At 28.4% G+C, this 23,871-nt stretch overlaps 1 protein-coding gene across 1 annotated transcript in view; it reads right to left on the reverse strand.

Moving 5' to 3' along the window:
• Nucleotides 1-20: 20 nt before the first annotated feature.
• LOC113371115 overlaps nt 21-23,871 on the reverse strand; it is a 97,595-nt gene continuing 73,744 nt past the window's right edge. The window contains exon 7 of the mRNA XM_026611761.1: nt 21-196. Within this exon, the coding sequence (XP_026467546.1) occupies nt 21-196 (176 nt within the window). The remainder of the gene's footprint in view (nt 197-23,871) is intronic.

Genomic DNA, 23,871 nt, shown 5'->3' on the forward strand with positions numbered 1-23,871 from the left:
AAAAAACAAAGGCAAAATTATCATTGTTGGTTGGCTTGTAGGTAAGTGGCTAGAAAGACTGGGTCTGAATCATCGGAGGTACCAGATTCTTCCCACTTTAAGCATCTTGTTGTCAAGCAATGGTGACAACAGTTTTCATTTGGAAATATTGGTAGCAATATGGTTGCAAATGAAAATAGCTCTTGATCCAGCATTGCTGCAATAATAAATATTTGTCTTATTACAGAAATATAATAGTAAATCATCACACAGAATAGGATAACTGAACGGGTATCTGTAGATACGACTAGTATTATGTGTTGTATTAAAACAAATCAGCGCAACAGCTTGTATGACTCTTAAATTCTGCTCAAATAATTAAAAAAGAAAATATATATTTAAACGTATTATAAAATTTAACAAATCGATTTTTACCAAATGTAGATATAATAAGCATCGAGTGATAGCGTATATCAAGGTGTGATGTACGGGTTGCCATGAAGAATTATTGACGGATCTGAAGTTGCGTTTTTCAAGTGGAAATAATATAATGATAATTATCATGTTTTGCTCTAAAATTAGTAATACAAAAAGTATTTATGCTATCATAAATTTGCAATAATTTAATTTAAACGGAATTGTATTGGCTAAGAGCTAAGAGCTTTGGCATTGCGATCACAGAATTCTAGATTCGTGATACCCATGTAGACAATAGATATCAAGTTATAGGTATTGTTCTATTGTTTATTTCGTTTTTAGTGAAAATAGCTTTCCACCGTTATTTACAGCTTTAAATTAATGGCATAACATCAACATTTAATAATTTCTAGAATCTAAAATACTAGAATAAAATATTAGATAGAAATGCATTCTAAAAGTATGTTATTGAGGGCAATCTTTCTTAATTTTCATGCACCTGTTAAGTTCTTATTGATGTTCAGAAAGTAAGGTAAAAACTACCTGTTAAGTTCTTGCGGTCGTTTGTCTACTTTTAGCCATCAAAGCCATTTTAGCGTTCCGGTCGTAAGTCTGCTTTCTGACACCAAAGCAAGGAACCATTTGAATCGAGTGTTATCTGCATTTATACAGTATGCAGTAATTATAAAACATAACTTTTATACACAAACAACACTAGTTATGCGTATTGAATAAAAATGTACACAAAGTCACATAACTATTAATAAATATTGTTTACGCATATTAAACTTGCGTGTCCTGCTCTATCAACGAAAAATAATTCCGGGTAGAAAGATACGCTTCTTCAAATTTAATTCGATCGCAAAGGTTAAACAACCATAACGTAGTTGAAAATGAGCTGTTACAAGTTTTCTTACATTTATTACATGTTAAGGGCGTCAATAACAACTTACTGCTGCCTTTGCCGATATCACCTCGTATATTAATAATTACTACACTTTTGATGTGCCTAGTGTCGCGACTAACTGAATACTAAATTATAAATTTTAAAATATAATACAAAAATTATTATACTAAAATTACGCTGCCTGGATGGGATGACATACAAAACACTTACACCCTAATACATACAAAATTTTGCGATTTTTGTATAATCCGTATAAATACGAAAGTTTGCAGTTGACCTGTCATAATTCTTTAGAAGAGCACATGGTTTATTGCAAGGATAAATTGTTAATAAAATATAAAAAGGATGCAACGTATTTACTTAGGCTATAGAAATATATATATATATATATATATATATATATAGGAAAAATTTATATGATTTGCACGTGCATCTGTGCTCACTTAAACTAAACAATCATCATAATATATTTAACGAATTTTAACACATTACATGATTCATATTGTTTATGTATAAACCATGCATAACATTTAACAGTATAACAATGCAGTAACTCCCAAGATGAAACTTAGACAGAAACTATTTGCATATTTTTAGAACAACTACAAAAATTAATGTCGTTTACTCCCTTTGGTCACAAACGAAGAGGTTTACCATTGCACGATGAAATTTTTATACCAAGTGTACTGGTTCATAAACTAAACCACGAAACATTAATGTATTTCAGCAGAGCATAAATAATTTTCTTCCAATCGTCGTACGCCAAGTCCGGGTCGTAGTATTCTCTCTAATCACATCGCAACATATTCAAATGGACTAGTATTCCTATTCCAGGATGTGGTTCGAATATATAAGTGTCAAAGGAATTATTTTTAAGAATAACTGCAAAAATAAAGTTTGTTCACTTGTATGCATATGATCGATAGATTTACAAATGTATCATAAAAAGTTTCCACCAAATGTACTGGTTAATAACTAAACCACAAGCCATTAATGTATTACAGCAGAACATAAAATAATTTTATTCCAATCGTCGTATGCCAAGTCCGGGTCATAGTATTCTCTCTAATCACATTGCAACATACTCAAATGGACTAGTAGTCTTCCTATTCCAGGATGTGGTTCAAATGTGTGTCATCGGAATTGTTTGCATATTTTTAAGAAACGCTACAAAAAGTGACTTTTTTCACTCGTATGCTGTGACAATTGTACCATAAAAAGTTTATACCAAATGTACTGATGAATACAACTAAATCACGAGCCGTTAATGTATTTCAGCATAGCATAAAATCATTTTCTTCCAATCCTCGTATGACAAGTCCGGGTCATGGTTTTGCTCTCTAATCACAGCGCAACATATTCAATGGACGGCTATTCCAGGGTGTGGTTCGAATATGTAAGTGTCATCGGAATTCTTTGCATATTTTCAAGATTTTTTTTTTTTTTTTTTTTTTTTTAACTCATTTATTTAGCAATCAGAAATACATTAAGATTCCTATGAGCTAAAATGACAATGTAAGAGCGAAGCCTAAGAAGAGCTCCAATGAGATCTTCTCAGTTTAACAATTGCTATAATAATATTATATTAGACCTAATCTAAGACTAAGTCTAAAGGCCATTGTCGTTTCAATCTTCTTATACCATAAGATTTAGTAATTTCAACTATTTAATAAATTCAAATATTTTCAAGAATGACTACAAAAATGATTTTTATTCACTCGTATGCTTGTAATATATAAATTTACAATTGTATAATGAAAAGTTTGTACCAAATGTACTGGTTTATAAACTAAACCACGAGCCATTAATGTAGTTCAGCAGAGCACAAAATAATTTTCTTCCATCCACGTTGTATGCTAAGTCCGGGTCGTAGTATTCTCTCTAATCACATCGCAACATATTCAAATGGACTATAGTCTTCCTATTCCAGGATGTGGTTCGAATGTGTAAGTGTCATCGGTCGGGCATTAAGACGAGGCGGCCATCCTGTGGGTTATGATACAGTGTGGGTAAGAAAGGACATTACTAAGGCGTGCCCGGCTATTAGCATGCTATTTGCTTGCGCTTGATATATGGCCAGTGATTTCGACTCGGTAACAAATTATGCAATCTATAAGACAGTCTCTCTGGCTGTAGGTACGTGCCGTCCCGAAGATATCGAAATTGCGGTTATTACACATGGATTATTAACGACGACTATTTGTCAGTTGCGTCGACGGAAATTAACGCGAATTAAGAGAGAATAGGGACGTGAGATACTTGTTTATGGCGATGTTCGGGAAAATTATGACGGAATTTCTGAGTAATTCGAGGAAATGGATAGTCACATATATTAATTTTGAACCTCACAATACAATAACTCTCACGTGCCATGTTTGGGGTACAACTGTCAATTATATAGTTCAAAATAGTTCAAAAAACTTCTAAAATTTGAACTTAAATATGCTTATATAATCTCACAGACGTACATGCATACTTAGGAATATATATATATGTATATATATATATATATATATATATTATATATATATATATATATATATATATAAGTTATTTGAAGCGAAGTTATTTAGATTTAATCATTTATAGTGATGACAGACGATATTAGATAGTGTCCATAGGAGATAAGATAGTCAAATGAGAGTGCCCATAAACCACTAATCACATTCTTTACTCGCACATCAGCATAAAAAAAACTAAATAAAAATTAAATACTAAACTTTAAATAATAAAAAAAAATTTCGGGGCCGCCGACACCGCCGACGCCTAGCGCCGCTACTGTATATATATATATATATATATATATATATATATATATATATTTATATATATGTGTGTGTGTGCGTGTGCGTGTGTGTAATGTTTGTGTTAGGGCTGATCAAATTGTGGGAAACTGAAACAATTTGAACAGCCCTTGCTGGGTACTCCGTTTTATAAAATTTATATAAAAATGCGATAAAGTTATTCGGTTGTATTGCCCATCACTAATAAGTATAATAATTAAAACATTAGTGTATTTAAAAGATTATAAATTGTTGCATGTTCTTCATCTTAGAATTTAATAGTAAATTTGATCTACAAATCAGCTAAAATCAGTCTTTACAAATCAGTTGCAGGTTACATATAATGTAATTAAATATTAAATAGGTGAATTCTAAAGAAATTTTTGTCTATTTAGGCTTTAAATTTTTAACATTTCTATAGTACGAGCTAGAATTTTGAGTAAATAATATTATTCATAATTATGTATTCTGAATTGTCATAATTAGAGCATTTGCATGGATAAACAAGTATGAATTTGTGATAATTTCAAATATCTAATATTTCAAATAGTCGTAATAATTTGCAAAACGATTATATACATTTTATTTATTGGCTCCGAAATTCCTCGTGTAGACTTTTGGCCAATAAAATGTTTTATTCTTGTTACTTATTGCAATGCTTAAATATTGGAGAAAAAACTAATCGCCCAAGTACAATATATGCAATCTGTAACTGATTTGTAGAGATTGATTGTAACTGATTTGCAGAAAAAAATACTATTTAATTATAAGATGAAAAACATGCAATCATTTATATTCTTTTAAATATTATAATTATTATACTTATTAGTGATGGAAAATTTTATAAAATATTATTTGCTAAGCATAGTAGTTTTAGTTTATCAATGAAGATATAAGTATTAGTTCAGTCATTATTGTAAGTTCACTTCGGAAATCGAGATTCCCAGCTGTAAGTCTCTAAATACTTGTATATTGACACTAAAAAGTTAGGTACACCCTACCATATGTTTCTTACTTTTTTGTTTCAATAGACAAGTATTGTATATATATATATATATGTATACTTACGTATTGTATATATATATGTATACTTACAGCTGGGTATCTCGAATTCCGAGATTCTTTCATTCCTAATTTAAGCTTAAATGACTGGACTATATCTATACTATTATAATCAGATAGATTCAACAATTAAAAGGCGTTTGGAAAATGTTTTTTTAAAGCTCGGATCATTTTATAAAATTAATCCTTAAAAATATAATATCTATACAATTGCATTTAGTGAATAAATATACTTCTTTATATATATAAGTTTATATTATGTATAACTATGCAGTTAATGGATGTTTTTGTTGTCATATTTTTTCAATATTGAACATATTAATAACAATAGTAGTTTTTAGATAAAGTAGGTATTCTTCTAATCAGTGTAACCTGTAACAGTTATATGAATAATCTATACAAATATAGCGAAGAACTTTACTACGTTATAAAATAGTTTATATCAAATGCTTTATAAACATCAAGTGACAATAGATGAGCAGTTTGAATACATCACATGGCAAAAAAGTATATCAATTGACATATTGTTTCTACGTGGTTTTTATATTAATTGTCAGTGATTACTAAATCATCTCTAAATTAATTATATCTTATGCACGTAGCAAAATAATGAAATGGAACCTACGCATATAGTTTTAGAACTTCCTGAATATTTTGTTTGTAGAAAATCCAATAAAAAATAATATGAAAATCATGCTATGCATGCTTCATTACAAATAAGTGTAAATAATTTGCATACGTGTATTCATGAATGTAAATATAATTCGACGTACATCTAATGGATATCTATTTATATAACTATCCAATATGCTAGACTGGGGTATCATTGCACATAAATCAAAACTACACAACTCTCCATTACCTACAGCATCAACTAATAATCTCTCACTAAATATAATTTTCAAATTAATTTTATCGCAAAAAATTCAGCAGTTAATGGTGCTTTGATAAAAGCTCTGACAAAAGCTGCCTGTTACCTGTGTCGCGCCCGCCTATAATTCCGCCATCAAATTGCACGATAAATCCATATATGTTTAATAAGCATGCGCTGGCACGTATAAATTTATTATTACACAAAATACATTCGGTAATATAGTTCCCATGGCGGGTTCGCGAGCTGCGTTTTGGGTTATAAACCGAAATCCCTGACACGCACACATAAATATGTTATCTGTACAAAATATGCGGCCTAGACGTGTGCGTAGGGCTGGAAGATGATCGAGGATGGTGGAAGAAAGTCGATTATAAAAGTTGGAACAATCGATAATTAGTTATTTTTCATCTTTTTTTTTTAACTTCCCAGAGAAGAAGTTTGTTTTCATAAAAAATTCCGGTTCGCTAATTTTATGTTTTCTCGACGTTTCAAGCCATTGACTGAATCCAATAAGACTAAATTTGGAAAAAGGATGTGTATGTGTGTGTGCGTGCGTGTGTATGTGAACAGATTTTTTGCCGTAAATCGACTTTTTTTCAAAAACGACCGCACCGATTTCAAAATTTAAAAGCCATTTGATGTATCTCGATGAGGATTATCGTTTCCCTCTTGAAATTTAAAAAAAAAAACAGTTAAACTTTTCGTCCACATATAAGCTAATATTACCGAATCGATTCTAAAAAATTAAACAGTTCGTAAGACAAAAGTTGGGAATGATACTGATTAGTTTTAGGTGAAAATCTAAGTTTTGGCCCGCAATTCTGAATTGATTTTGAAAATTAAAAAATTGGTTGGGACTTCACATATTGGTTGGGAATCATGCTGATTAGTTTTTGGTAAAAATCGGTTGGGCCGTTTTCTTGTAATAAAGTGTTAAAAACTTTTTTTCGACGATTTTCATGATTTTTTTTGACGGTAGATACCATAGTCGTATAGATCGTACTAATATAAATACGGCCCTACGACAAGTCGTTTAATTTTGAAAATTCTTCAAAGTTTGCAAAAATTAGTATCGTTTTTTCAGTATTTATCAAAATTAGACCTTTCTCGATGTTTGCTCAAAAACGCCTAAACCGATTTCAGAAATTTAAAAGCCATTTGATGTATCTCGATGTGGGTTATGGTTTGTCAGTTTTGTCCGACGATCTGCCGAGCCGTTTCTCTGTAATTTGAAAAAAAGTGTTGAACTTTTTATCCCCATTTAAGCTCATACTAACGAATCAAGTTTGAAAAATCAAAAACTGTTTGAAAGATATTAGTTGGGAATGATACTGATTAGTTCTAGGTGAAAATCTACCGGACCTTTTTCTTGTAATTAACTGTTGAAAAAACAAATTTAAGCCGATTTTTATAGAACTTTTTTTTGGCTATATATCATGGTCTTATAGAACTTACTGAAATATTACAGCCTTACGACAAGTAGTCTAATTTCAAAAATTCATTATTTTGAGAAAATGAGTAGTTTTTTTTTGACGTTTGTTAAAATTAAAATTAGACGATTTAATGATAGAGTACTTGGTCTTAATAAACATACTAAATCATTAAAGTACTACGGAAATTGGTTCAATTATAAAAATTAATGATTTGTGAAAATTTGCTTCTAGAAAGTACTACTAGTTTTAACATGTTCGTTCGTTTTCAATTATATATACTATACTATAATACTTTGGAATACTTTTAATCACTCATAAATTAATTTATTTTTTATTGACTAAGTCGATTATTTACACATATCGGAAAGTTTATGTAACTTTCCTCAAGGCAAAATACCGATACCAACTAGTTTATAATATTTATCTGCTTATTTAAGATTAAAAATTAAGATTAAGGAGACTAAAATTAGACGCTCGTGTTTTATTTTAAATTTCGGTCAAAGAACAGACTTAAAAAACCACATTTCACACAATGTATTAAGTTTTCATTATTTAATTTTCTTTATATCAATTAGTTGGCTATCTTTTTGGTGGTTTGCTATTATTCGCTTAATTATATTTACAAAATTCACATCACATTAGAAATAATTACTTAGTAATCACCAAGTATCCGACTTTTAGATTAATTTCAAAATCAGTTTTTAAATTTAATTTGAAAATAAATTTGAGAATCTATAAACAATTGATTTATTTATCGTAGTAATTCATAAAAAAAATTGCTCAAGATATCTTCTGGAATTGAGAACATTTCAAACTTTTCAAAAGTACTATATCTATTATGATAAATTAATAATGGGTAGAACTTTTCTAGAGCAGGTTCGTGAGCTGGGTCTAACTATTAAATATTTGCTCGAATATGTCATTTACATTTTTCAATATTCATCTTCATCGATAAACTGAAATTGCTAAGCTTAACAAATGATATTTTATTTGTTTTTTATTGATTTACTATAAAAATGTTATAAAATTGTTCGACATTATTACCCATCACTAGTTGGGCGCGTCATATGGCCGCGATTAATAATATATGGATATGCGTATACTAACTGGTAGGTATTTATTACTACTACCGGCGGGTATACCCCAAAAGACCAAGAGCTCTGCCAAATAATTTCTATATTTGCTATTTTGTCTTCAAGATATATAGCGAAAGATAGCATTATTTTCTTTGTAAAAACCCCGGCGGGATAAGCCAGTATTAAGTATTGAACAAATAGTGCTCTGCTGGAATAATTTTTATCTTTTATGCTAAATTTTTATCCCTTTGCAACTCTTTTTTTACTATATGTTAAATATTTCGTGATGTTCAAGGGACTGGGTACGGTTGTGCCACGTTTTTTTCATCATCCATAATTTTGTCTAGTAATCAAAATTAGTATATTTTAAGCTATTATGATAACTGTCACTACCGTAACCTGGCACAACCCAAGTTTCATAAGAAAAATCCGATTTGCTAATTTTATGTTTTCTCGACGTTTAAAGCCATTTTGAATCTAATGAGACCATATTTGGAAAAAAGTTTATATATACATATGTGTGTGTATGTAAACAGATTTTTTACCTTAAATCGACTTTTTCTCAAAAACGGTCGACGATCGGCCGGGCCGTTTCTTAGTAATTAAGAGAAAAGTGAAAAACTAATGTCCACGTTTTAGCCAAAAATTTTGACTCGATTTTAAAAATTCAGAAACTATTCGAAAGATATTATTTGGGAATCGTGCTGACTTGTTTTGGATAAAGATCGGTCAAAACTTTACAATAAATTGTAGCTATATCAAATTTAAATTTATCTTGAAATTTTCTCGCAAGTGCCTTGCTATTCATACACAATATCTAATAATAAAATTAGAACTATAATATATTTTTGAGGAAAAAATAAAGCGAATCAAACGTTATTCTTAAAACCATAACTTTAATTAAAAGAGGATTTTTAATTTTTTTAATAATATTTAAATCTCTTGATCAACGGAAGCATGTTCTAGCTTATTTTTAAGATCGAGCGAGAGTTTTAGGATGAAAATTGTATTTTCTTGCAAAGTTTAACAACCACAAATAATCAAACATATCAATATTACAATAAAATGAATCAAAGTATATAAGATTGTAGATATGGTGTAAATATAGTAAGTTTTTTTTATATTTGAATACTACTTTTACTATTGCTCTCCTACTAAATTGCGTATGTACGAACTAAGAATATATAGTGCTCAATGTGTTCCGTCCTGTTATAAATTCGAAAACCATTTGTATAATTAAATTTCCACTAAGGAATATTATAGAGGTTTTAGTGGTGAGATGTTTTACTAGACTTAATGCATTAAATTTACAACGTCTATAGTACTACATTATTATAAATTCGTACTTCCATAAACTATGCATACAGGGAATTATTTTGTGTATATTGTAATAAGTTATTACAATAAATATTAAGTAGAATTTATAAATTTATATTTTGTATTTATATTTGAAAATGAAATAGATGTTCTAGATACATATCGATATTATCTACATTAATTAAAATACTAATACAATATTTGTACTTTATTATACACATTGACTATGTTGCATGTAGTCAATAAGATTATTAAAGTAATAACAGATATTTAATTATCGATACATAACAATTTAATTATTACATTTTTACTTTGATATTCTGAATATATAATCACAATATATATAACCATTTGTACTTAATTATTTTTTAAATTTTATAATAATAATATATAAACTTTAGGAACGTGAAATTTAAGTTTTCACCAAAAAATTCGACTTCCAAATTGTATGTATTTCAAATTTCTAAGTCATTGTCGATCGCTTGAGCTATAAAAACAGCTGTACCGATTTTATTTGACCATTTTTTTGAAAATATTTTTATCCTCGATTTTGCTAAATAGTGAACTGATTCATAATTTTTTAAGAAAAAAAGAAACGGTTTTAACATAACCTTTTATAAAGATATTAAATATATTGAGAGATATTAAAGAACATACTAAAATATCATGAATCTACAAAAAAGTGGTTTAGTTTTAAAAAATATATAAAATTTTAAATATTGGCACATTTAAATGTGCTAAATCTCATTTCGTATTGTAAGTAATAGACATGCTATTACTTACAAACTCAACATACGTCTAATTAAACATGTATTTAGTCTTTTTTTTCAAAACTTGTGAATTTTAAAATAAATTTTTAAAATTTGATTTTATAAATGCTTAAATATTATTTATTATATTGAGTTTAAAGTAGAATTCTGTTAGAGTTCAGGTAAATCGAATAAATAAATACTAAAGTTATTTAAAATTTGCAATAAGACTATCGCAAATCTACAATTGCTACAAGTTCCTTCTTTATACTTATCACATATTGACTTGTCTAAAACAATTTTCTAAAAAATTCAAATAATATTAAAAATTTTATGAGCTTTTCGAGAAACTAAAAATATACATAAAATTAGGTGAGGGAAAAGGTGGTAATTCTAAATATTTTCAAGAAGGAGAGGGATTCAAATATCCTAAAAAAGCAATCACGTGATTGTTGGATCCTCACTAAAATAAAATTTGAGATAGCCTATTTATGCATGTATTTAGTCTTAATTAACTTACCGTAGGGCAAGTTATAGTAATTGCAAAAAAATCGAAAATGAAAAATTTTATATATCTTTACGTTTCAAAGGTTTCTGAATATTTTGGCAAACCTTAGAAAAAATGGATGCATGTATGTGTGTGTGCGTGTGTGTGTGCGGATACAAATTTTCGTCGACGATTTCGGGAACACCGATCAACCGATTTGAATAATTCAAAAAACATTTGATTCGTACTGATAAGGACACGTGCTGATTAGTTTCTGGCAAAGGCAAGTCAAGCGGTTCCGAAGATACGGGGCAAAAAGTGCCGAAAATGGTAACTCAGTTTTTAAGAGAACGGAGCGTCCGATTGATCAAATTTTCATGAAGGCAGGTCTAGTGGTTTCGGAGATCTAATGGAGAAAGTAAAAAAAATGCCATTTGGCGGTCAAAAATGATCATTAGACATATGCACATAAAATTATCTGATATTTTATAGAGATTTTAACAATAAGTATAAATTTTGTTTACATTCCTATGGGTTCCGTACCAATGTTTATCCGATAGACGGCGACGCGGCGCTTCGATATTTTGTCTCTATGCAGTTAAAGCAGTACGATTGCTGTGAAAAAAAGTTTAAAATTTCCAAAATATGTCAAAAAAAAATAAAACCTTTTTTAAAAAAAGCAATTTTTTGTCAAATTTATAGTTTCTCAAAAATCTATTTTTTTCGAAGTAAAATATTTTCAAAAATTTTAATCGTTTTAAAAAAAAACAATAATTTTTGGTACGGAAAGTTCCAGCAATTTGCCTTAAGGCACGATGCCATGCGCCTCACTAGTTTTTTCATTATTGTTGTACAGAGTGAAGACGAGGACTATAAGCAAAACTTATGGATTTTAAAATAATCTTTTAAAATAATATTTATATACATGTCCTAATATCAAACTTGAGTTGAAAGTACAATTTCGTTAAAATTGGGGTAAATCGAATAAATAAAGAATTGATAGAAGCAGACACGAATTTATAACTGCTAAAAGATTCATTTTCATACTTATCACACACTAACTTGTCTAGTAAAAATTTCTCTATCTAATAGTTCAATATGCAAAACCGTTTCTCATGCTTTTTTAACACGAGCAAATTGAAAAAACAAAGTATTTCTTTAATCTTTCGCCCGCTTAGAGTATTCTATTTTCAAGGCAGCACCAACGAAAGAAGTTCGTTTTATTACATTTTTTGGAATTTTATAAGTCTATGCTAATCTTCTCGCGGATTACTTTGAGTAATCTCAACGTTAAGCCTGACAAACGAATAAAACAAAAAGTGTACTACGGAACAAGAGCTAGAGTTTTAGATAAAAACTCAAAGGTTCAAGTTGAACAAGTATCTTGTAATATCTAGTTTAGTATTGTCAGGTGAATTTCTAGTGAAATCTATCAACTTTAAAGCTTTCTCGACTTGTTTAGGTTCAACTTTTATTAAAACTATAAGTGCACGCATTTTGTTTATGTAAGAACACTTTGAGACAGGATAGAAGCAATTTATTTACTTTGTAATAAAATATGTTACATAATGCACCGAGTGAGTAGAGAAGCTAATTTGATGTTTCTATTTTTATATGCACTTTTAGATGCCATGAAATGACTTTATTTGCAGAGATAAACATTAAGTCGTGGAGCAATATGTTTTATATATTATGGTATGCGCAAAATAATGTTTTTCCACATAAGTAGCTCTTTCAATACTATTATGATTATTAAATACTGGTATACTATATTTAACAGTCTATTGTAGCATTTAATATATTAAGAAGGACAAAATGTTAATTAAACTGAATTCAAAATTTATGTATAGGTACACCAGATTTGATATCAGCCTATCAAGGTAAATTTATATTTAATTAAAATGATGGCAATATAAATAAAAACATTTCAAAAGTTGACATTATTAATTAAATTCCAGTAAATAATGTAATATGGTTTCACTACATAAACATAAAGTATAATTTACATTTTTGCTAATATATTATCATGTTAAATATTATAAAATAGCATATGTAATTATATAAATTTCAACGTTTTTATGCGCTTAAATATGAACGTTTTTATAAAAATGCGCTTTTATATAAACAATTGTTCAATCATTGATTTTTCCTTGCAAAAATAAAAGCAATTATATATTAATATTTCCTCCTGAAATTGATATAATTTAACAATCAAATAGTATTCATGGTTGCATACGTTTTGGCTTCAAGGTACAGTAATGTATTAGCAACATTAGCAAAATCATTTTTTTTAATATGCTATAAAGATATATATATATATATATATATATATATATATATATATATATATATAGTAATAAAAGTATTTTCTTAATTTATTTTAAATATATACTACAAACTCTAACAATAAAAATGTGAAAATTTTTGAGCTAAAATGCTCGTTTAGTATTTTTACTAAAGTATATGTATAAGATTCAAAAATTTGACTAGAAACTATTCGTCTAAGTTTTGATATATTTTAACCTCCCGAAGTTTTTCATCAAAAAATCCGATTTGCAAATTTTATGTTTACTCGACATTTCAAGCCATTCTGAATCGAATGAGACCAAATTTGGAAAAAGTATGTATGTGTGTATGTGTGTGCGTGTATGTGAACAGATTTTTTGCCGTAAATCGAGTTTTATCAAAAACGGCTGGACTAATTTTAAAAATTTAAAAGCCATTCGATATATCCTAATGAGGACTATCGTTTATCAGTTTTGTGCAACGATCTGCCAAACCGTTTCTTTGTAATTTGGAAAAAAGTGTTACACTTTTCGTCCACATTTAATCTCATACTACCGAATCAATTTTAAAAAATCAAAAAGTGTTCAAAAGATATTAGTTGGGAATGATGCTGATTAGTTTTAGGTGAAAATCTACCGAGCCGTTTTCTTGTAATTAACTGTTGAAAAAAAAATTAAGCCGATTTTTATGGAATTTTTTTGCCGATATATATCATGGTATTATAGAACTTACTAAAATATTACGGCCCTACGACAAGTCGTTCAATTTTGAAAATTTGTCATAGTTTGCAAAAACTCGTACTTGGTATAACGATAGTGTACTTAGTCTTAATGAACATACTAAACCATTGAAGTCCTGTGGAAACTGGTTCAGTTATAAAAATTATTGATTTTTGAAAATTTGCTTCAAGAAAATACTCCGAGTTAATGTGTTTGTTCGTTTTCAATTATGTATAATAAATCTACTCGGAATACTTTTAAACACTAATAAATTAATTTAAGTATCATGGATTATGTCGATTATTCACACATATCGAAAAGTTCATGTAACTTGCCTCAAGGCAAAATACTTATACCAACTAGTTTTTGATTGACAATTAATTCTAATTGTGGCATATATAATATACTTCTGTTACTGAAAAAATCCAGTAAAATAAATAAAGTATAGAGAGTAGTTATTTATTCAACGAGCTTCACAAGCTGAAATTGCGTTTAATAATATATTCTTTCATTAAATTAAATTTATTTTATTTTGTTTAACCGAAGGCAGGTTCTTAAATGGAGTTTTGCAATGAATTCAATATTGCAAAAAAGTTTTTATTCTATATTGTTATAAGAAAATAAATATCATCAGTTTTCCACTCTAGTTGCAGAAATCAATACTTAATACTGAAAAAAATATACTAATCATAAATATCTCTATATTACTTAAGTCAGTTATCTCTATATTACATTAAGTTATATCTCTATAACTTTTTTGAACTTTTCGCAAAATTATATATAAGATATCACAATCACAAACTTCAAAACACTTTAATTCAAGAAAAATGCGTCTCTATGCTAAAAACAAGTGTTATTAGACTAGATTTTTTGCTAATATCAACTTACCTAGCTAAATAGAATACTCAGTACTAATAGAAAATAATTCATATGATATAATTCTATATGGTAATTAATTTCTTAATTTGTTATATTTTATTTTGCTTAATTTTCACACTGCAATGAGAATTTTGGTTATTCTATGAACTAATGTGATATTTTTTACTATTAGAAGTCAATCCAATGGTTGCCTTTTTTATTTTTGTTACTTATTTTATTAGAAGGCAACTTAATAGTTGTCCTTTCCTATTTGTGATGATATTATTAGTTTTTGCAGATATGTTTGGAAAAGCTATTTTGAAAAATATCACGTGGGGGTTTCAGTAAGATAATATGTGTACTTATTAATTCACCGTTAGAGCAGTTATAGTAATCAAAAATGAAAATTTTTGCATATCTTCACGTTCTGAAGCTTTCTGAACATTTTGGCATATCTCAGAAAAAATGGATGTGTGTGTGTGTTTTTTTTTTGTATGTACGCATTTTTTAGACAGCGTAACATTGTTTATAATAATCTATTTGAAAACATTTAATATTCCTCGAAAATTTTGTTACGCTGCGGAAAGTTCCAGCAATTTGCCTTAAGGCCCATGCCAAACACTACTTGTTTTTTTACTGAAGTTTTCAAAAAAAATTCTAGTTGGATGAAAAAGGATGTGGTAAGTTTAAATATTTCCAAGAAGGAGAAAGGGTCCAAAACACATTAGAAAGCGATCATGTGATTGTTGATCACTCAATTTAATGAAATTTGTTATAAAGTTCAAATGACATCGAGAACACACGTTTCTAAGCTACAAACATGAGAAAACAAACAAGAATTATTTTACTAATTATTATTGCAGCTCTTTGTTTCATTTATCCATCCAGTATTACGACAAATGTAGATCATGTGCAGCTGTGAACATACCACAAATTGGACTACGGCTATAGTAAACTTTCCTGAAATTTTCACCGAGACAATCAAACTAATTCTTGTCGTTTGCGTACGTGCATAATATAACTTGCGGAGTACCTACCAGTACCTACAAACACAATTCTACTGGATGAGTTCGCGTTCCCTTCACATTCACATCCCCGGTTGCAGGTGAATTTGTGCGAAAATGCAACACAGAAATTAAAGTGTCTCAAATAGAGTTAGTTGCTTAACTTAAATAACGGCTTTGCTCGGAACCTCTATGAATAACCACTCTGATAAAGTTTTATGGGAGTCGTAATACAACAAGGGTTCTGCACACATTTGGCGCAAGCTCAAAATTACATTCTGTTAATAGCCTTGGCGGTGCTGAGCAATTTATTTTTTATGAAGTATTTTAATATTATGTCATGTTTTCAAACTGTATACTGCTGAACATATCATTTCGTTAGAAATGTATATTAACATTTAATATTTAACTAGTTTTATAAGGTTATATCTCATTATAGCGTAATGGAAGGGACGGCTTAGCGGAACCATTAGCCAAAGCTCCTGAAATAATATGTTGAATAGCGAGATAAATTAACTTTAATTTTTAATTTATTTTTAAGCTCTTTAATCTAATGATATATGCAATATTTTAGGATTAAAGTAATTATATATAGTATTCGATCAAACTTATTGAAGTTCCTCGTATGTATAGAACATACGAATAATCAATTTATGATTGTGTGCATTTTGGTCCATGATTTGATTAACTTCGAAAATTGTTTTTACCAGAAAATCCGATTTGCTAGTTTTATCTACTTGACGTTTCAAATCCTTCTATATCGTGTGACATTAAAATTGCAAGAAGGATGTGTGACATCAAAATTGCATAGAGGATGTATTTGAGGCAACATTGTTTCTTTCTTTTTTTCAAAAGCCATTACATCGATTTCAAAACTTTAGCCATCAATTTGAACTCGATTAGTTTTGCGCAAAGATCGGCAGAGCTGTTTTTTAGTAGTAGTTGTATAAGTTATTGATAAGTGCTAATAAAATAATAAGAAGAAAAATGTCCTAATAAAATTTTGAAATTTTGAAAATCGTTCGAAATATAGTTGGGAATCGTGCTGATAGTTCATGATCCAGATTGACTGAATTGTTTCAATGTTAATAATTGCTGAAATTTCCCTTGGTGATTTTTATACGACTTTGCATGTTTTTTAAGTTTCTTGTCTTAACGAGCTACCTAAAATTTTATAAGCCTATAAGTGATTTAATTATAAAAATTCATTGAACTTTGAAAATAATCGTCTAAGCATTTATGACATACATAATCATAATAATCAATATAGTTAATTATATTATAAACTTGCTTTAGAGTTATCGACTGGAACTTACATTGATTAGTTTTTAATAACAAGAGCAAATCATATATTTGAACAATTATGAACAATTAAAAATTGTATTGTCAAAATTTATGAGTTGCTAAATTGCAATTTTTCTTTATAAGGTTGATTGTTCACACATGTGAGAATTTGCCTTAAGGGAAAATGTGGTTCACAAGTGATTATATTTATAGGACATTTGATGCAATATTTTCTACTACTATGTATTCGCTTCTATTTTTTTCATATTTTATTTTAAGAATTTATTTTTGCTTCTCATTTATTTAAAAAAATCTGTTTGTCTATCAAATTGTCAAGTGATAAAAATAGTAATATAAGTAACAAATAATACCTTTACATTTTTTGTAGTATAGAAATAGATAATATCGAGTCGTATTTGAAACTATATTTATTGAGATCAAAATAAAATTTACTTAACATGGTTTTGGGTTATGCTACTCATAGAGGTAATCAATTACATTTCAATACATAATAAAATATATTTAGTATTTTAATAGTATATGTAAAATAGCATTTTTAGTTGATTCTAAACTCAAGTCATTAGCAATTTCATAATAACATTAGTTAGCATTCTCTTAGCATTGCAAAAACTAGACAGTTGAAGAATAATTTATTTTGTATGGAATCTACTACGACGTTTGTTTAAAACTACGTTTTCTAATTGTTAATTTTTTGACATTGTATTATCGTACATTAGTCATATACATTTTATAAGTTCACTTAACAATTTTATTTTATTATATTGTATATTATTATATAGCGCATCATATTTTCTTATTTTGTCAATAATGTTATAAAATTAGTTGGTAGAGAGATTTTCTGCCTTACTATCTTCCTTCATAGTTCGTGCCTACCCTTTTCCCATTTTTTGGACTTACATTACTAACTAGTCTATTTAACTATATTAAAATTCAAAATTGTATTATGTGTCTTCGTTCATATAATAAATATAGTTATACCAAATTTCATTAATTTTAAATATGTCATCTTTATTCTAAACTCTCATGCACATGTTACATAACAATGAATTGTCTTTTGTATCATATGATGGCATAATATTATGTAAATTGTGCAACGTGGCATATTCTGCAAAACTTGTTCACATAAGTACATTACAAGTAGAGCTCAAAATCAATATCGTTATACTGAGATGCTGTAGTACATTTATGTAACAATTTTCTGATATAATTGGGTTATAGATTATATATAACAACTGGATTAGCAATGGGATTTGTGACCTTGTTAGTATGTACATGTTCAGAATCAAAAATTTAACAAAGGTTTGATTTTTGGATATTTAAATTAATATATTATTAAATCATTTACTGTATCATTACTATATCATTTCCGCATATCATTTACTGTATCTTAAATTTACTGTTGTTTCATACGAAAGAAAGAAATATTAATGTATACTTTCTCTAGTAAATCAAAAAGTATGTGTACAAATATTGTAAAATGTGTAAAATTAATTTTTAAAATTAATAAGTTTACAAATTTTTGATAAAAAAATTTATATCATGCATTTTTAAACTAAAATAATGATTATGAATTATTCTAATAATATCTTAACTATTAACTATAACTATTATACAAACCAGAAACTATTGGACATAATAAAAAATAAAAAATAAGATATATTTCCACATCGTTACAATTGAAGTATGTCAGGAGGTTAATTTTTGGTTTCATGTTTTATTTAAAGTGCTTTTTTGATAATAAAATATGTTCAATAATACTATCTTTAGTATAATTTTGCTATTACTAATTCAGTTATTAGTTTGTTAAAAGCTCCAAATTTAAATCAATGTAGCTAAAAAATAAAAGCATTTTAAATCTGTTTTATACGTTCACATTAATCAACTTTATTATTACAATTATTGTTTATTTTTTATTGAAAATTAATCAAATCATATATTTGCTGATCATCAATTATTTTATGCTAATATTTTCGATATTTTACATGTTTGGTTTTTATCCACACAAAATAAAATGGAATACATTTCATAATTTGTTTTCGATCTCTGTAAAATATAAAAATAATATTAGCAATATAAAATATGGAGTGCATAAGTTTATGTATATATATATATATATATATATATATATATATATATATAATAAAACAAATAATAGAAAATCAGAATAAAAAGCTATTTTACCGCATATTGATATTATGTTAATTATATTCCATTTTATTCACATAAATACTTTTAGTGAACATTTAGACAGATAAATGACTGTAACACTTTCATCATAAAAATTGACTTGTACTTAGTAAATAAAACACTCTAATATTATGAATGAATTTTAAAGTTCATTGACAATTATAAACATAGAGTATATATGTTTCACTAATATATCATAATTATTTTATTAATTTTTGAAGTCATGGAAATCACATTGAAATCTTGCTGATGAACAAAAATTTGTAGTAGAGATATTTTAAACCAAAATTATCATATAATAAATTATATTAGATCAAAATAGTTGATGAATATATTTTAGAATTTTTCAAGTACCACTAGGAAAATAAAATTCTACAAAAAGTACATATGCTCTCTAATCCAAAGATATTTTATTAAGGAACTCGTCTCAAACAGATTACTATCTCATAGTTAATATAGTTGCATTATTCTAAATGTCATATTACTTAGAATTGGTTGACGATATATGTTTATACCTTGCAAAGAAAATGAGTTAGATACTGCTTGGAATTCTGTAGATAAAGTTTTCCTTTATATAATTTTTTTTTATTTAAAAATATACAGGACAAGTACTTTTCTTTCAAAATATTGTTTTTGAACCTCTGTAGAATAGTTATGTTCGATTTACTGGCCGCACCCCATAGTTGTAGACCGTATGACCATATTGGTTTAATGATTGTCTTGTATATTAGGAGTTTATTTTCTATTCAAACTTGTGATTTCCAGCCCATTAACCATTGATGGCATTTGGAGTATTTTTTTCTAACAAAACTATGCCCTTTAATTAGTGGCAATGAAATATAAAAAAATATATAATGAGCATATTATATGTGATTTTATGTGTGTTATTAGTATTAACAAAATGCATTACTTTTTTTCAAACTGGTGATTAACTGCATGAGAAAACTGCTGGTTATAGCTGAATACACAAATAAATCACAGGTGGAGGTATATATAAACATATTAATACAAAAATTGGACAGGCTTACGGGATGTTGAATCTACTGAGACCTCTCTTGAACCAGAACAGCCCGCTAAGCGTGCAAAACAAGCGGACACTTTACTTGACACTAATAAGACCACTACTGACATACGCCGCTCCTGCATGGAACGCGACGACTAAGACTAACTTACAGAAACTACAGACATTACAAAATAAGACACTACGAATAGTACTTAACAAAATAAGGGACCCACTGACTAGACATTACTACTCTTCAAAATACATACACAAACAGACTGACGTACCGACAATACTTGACTACATGAAAAAGCTTACTAAAAATTTTTACCTAAAATGTGGGGATCATCCTAATATTAACATCGCGGGCCTCGGCCAATACACAAGAGACGGTATTTGGTATGGCAATCACGCCATGCCAAAATATATACTGATTGACCCATAGCAGTAAACGTAAATTGGCTCGATACAAATTTTCTCCCTTAGAATGAATAAATTTTTATTATGTTTTTCTTCTTTTTGTGTTATTATGTGTTATTATAAATAGTGCTATGTGATTTTTTTTTGGGGGATAAATTTTCATTCCTCTTTTTTGTCACACAAATATTAATTTATTTATATATTTTGAATTAATTATTGTTTGTAAAATCAAATCCAATGAAGGATACAATACCTTCGGGTAAAAACCCATGTTATAAAGTGCAATGTACATACTTTTATATACTGAAATATATTGTCTTTGAATTGAAAAAAAAATTAGGTATATATAAATGAAAGTATTGACAAAATAATTTTAACACGATTGGAGCTTCTCTAATGTAGACTATTGCGTATTTGGCTACTTTTATTATATTTGATTAATGAAGAAATAATTAACTAACTACCTTGATTAAAGTGAAATAGTACCTGGACGTACCATGATTCGTCAATAAAATATCACAAAAATCACTTATTCGCAAGCAGCTAGAAAAACATATTTTTTACGTTTTTGTATATTTTTAAATCGATATGTAAATAATAGCCTATGAGACGTTTTTCCCACTGTCAGACATCCGTGAAATATTTATTCGAAGTATTTCGCCCGTAAAACTCTTTCGGCGTATTCTTGACAACGCATCAATACGCCTTATTAGATTACGTTCACCTTTCATTTGACGGAGACGCCCAAGATGTAGGGTACGGTTTCATAGTCTAAGACACATTTTGTTAGAAGAACTTTGATCCCTAATATTAAACCCTTTGCAAGTGTCAAATATCCTATGCAAAACCCACGTCATATATATACATCAGCCTGTTAAATGCGTTATAAGCGCCTTCTGCGATCAATTTCTTCAGCGATTTCATTCGCGTCTCTCACTTTGAAAGAGTATTATGCTCGAGTTGTTTCATGGGTTCGAAATTTGATTTAAACGATATAAGATCGTTTATAGTTTATTGCAATATGCAAAGACATGCATAATAAGTTCAAAATATAAAAATATTGAATATTTATGTAAACAAAATACTTGAATAAGTGGAATAACAGGTACTTATTTGGGAAATGTTTCTCAATAGTTATATGATAAAAGAAAATAGAATTATTAGCAATACAATATTTTTCTAGAAATAAACAATTCGCAATGCATTTTTACAAGTTTAAGGAAAGGAGTGCATATATAAAATATAATTTACATTAAATGTTTTATATTTAAAATTTATATTTTCAGTGCAAAGGTTGACTCAAATGAGTGTAATTCTAAAGAAGCACATTCTAAATTATACGTTATTATTTTCAAAGTAATAAGTATTAATCAAATAACTCATTCTGATGCTGTTTGAAGGTAGCCAATATTCAACATTTAGAAGCGTGAAAATTTTCTTTGTAGAATTTATTTTTGTTATCATCACTCTATAAATATTACATACAATTTATATGATCACTAGAAAAATATGCTCATTTTGCCTGTGATCAAATCTGGTTCGAGAGCCCCAATAATATATGGCAGGTCATTTCGATTAATTAAATATTTAGCGAACTAAATGACAACCGATTTGAATGATACTAAAAACATTCGATTTTTATTGGCTGGGAGACGCGCTGATTGATTTTTGGCAAAAGGAGGTCCTGCCGTTTCGAAGATACGAAAAAAAAGTGGAACAAATGAGAAATTGGACCAACCGATTTGAATGATTCAAAAAGCATTTGATTCGTGTTAATAGAGAGACGTGTTGATTTGTTTTTGTTTTTGGCAAACGGCGTAGTCTAATTTATTAAGCTTAATATTTTGTCTATAAGGAATGAATAATGAAAGTTCTAGTTTTCATAACCGATCAAAATTTATTGAATGTTAGTTTTATTCCTCGAAGACAAAAATACATATACGAGTATATATAAAAAAGTCATTAGTTATTAAATTATATGTTTGATGTAAAGATGACTTGACAAATCCCATTTTTCAAAATTGATTAATGAGACTTACTGTTCACATATTGACGAACCAATTCCGTGCGCAATACTCAATATTGACCAAGTTACTACTTGGCCCAGTTTGTCCATTATAGCTTTATTTGATTTTCATATTATTATGACAATATCTATTCTGGTATAGTGATATTGTGTATTCATATCGCGGCATATAAATCTGGCTTGCGGTCATATATTATGCATATGCCAAAATATGAAAATCGATGAAAATCAGCGCCCGACCGCGGAACAGAGCAGCCCGGAGCGGACCGGAGCGGCGGCGTCCGGATTGAACGCAAATGTTTAGCGGGAACACGAAATTAAAATCAGGAAGCGAAATAAATATTACTCTTGACAAAGAGCCGTCGGGTGAAAACGTGCAGGCTGGTTAGATTTTAATGAATAAAATCGCGATTAATTTTTCTTTTGCGGGACTAAATTAATATTTAAATTGCACGTTGATAACTTTCGTTCTCGAGCGGCTTTGACGTTGATAGAGCGTAATAAAATATAGAGAGCATTAATAAGATTATAGTATGAAGTATGCTTTTAAAAATTTCTAGATCTCAACTACGAGCGCATTTTATTTGTATAAATTTTGCACTTAAATCTAATACTTTTTTATATGGAATCTATTCAACTATTAAACTTACTTAACTTGTCTTTTTCTGGTCACTGATTAATACTGAAAAAAAAACTTGTGATGCATGGAATTCTGCCTTAAGGTGAATTTCTTAAACTTTCTGGTGCTGTGATTAATTTTTTGCTGACCATGTACTACAAATATAGTAGACACGTTAATTAATCAATATTATTGAAACGTCGAATAAATAATAAGTACTAATTATTAAAAATATACTTATTATATATATAAATATACTTTGCAAAATATACTGGAATTCAATTTTATAAACAATCATTTAATATAATTAACTCTTTCCACTCGAAAATGCCGAGATATGTATGAATTTTGCGGCATCTGGGA

This window comes from Ctenocephalides felis, unplaced genomic scaffold, assembly GCF_003426905.1.
Source record: "Ctenocephalides felis isolate EL2017-DRISC unplaced genomic scaffold, ASM342690v1 CF-g0.4_SCAFFOLD_01492, whole genome shotgun sequence".
NCBI lineage: Eukaryota > Metazoa > Arthropoda > Insecta > Siphonaptera > Pulicidae > Ctenocephalides > Ctenocephalides felis.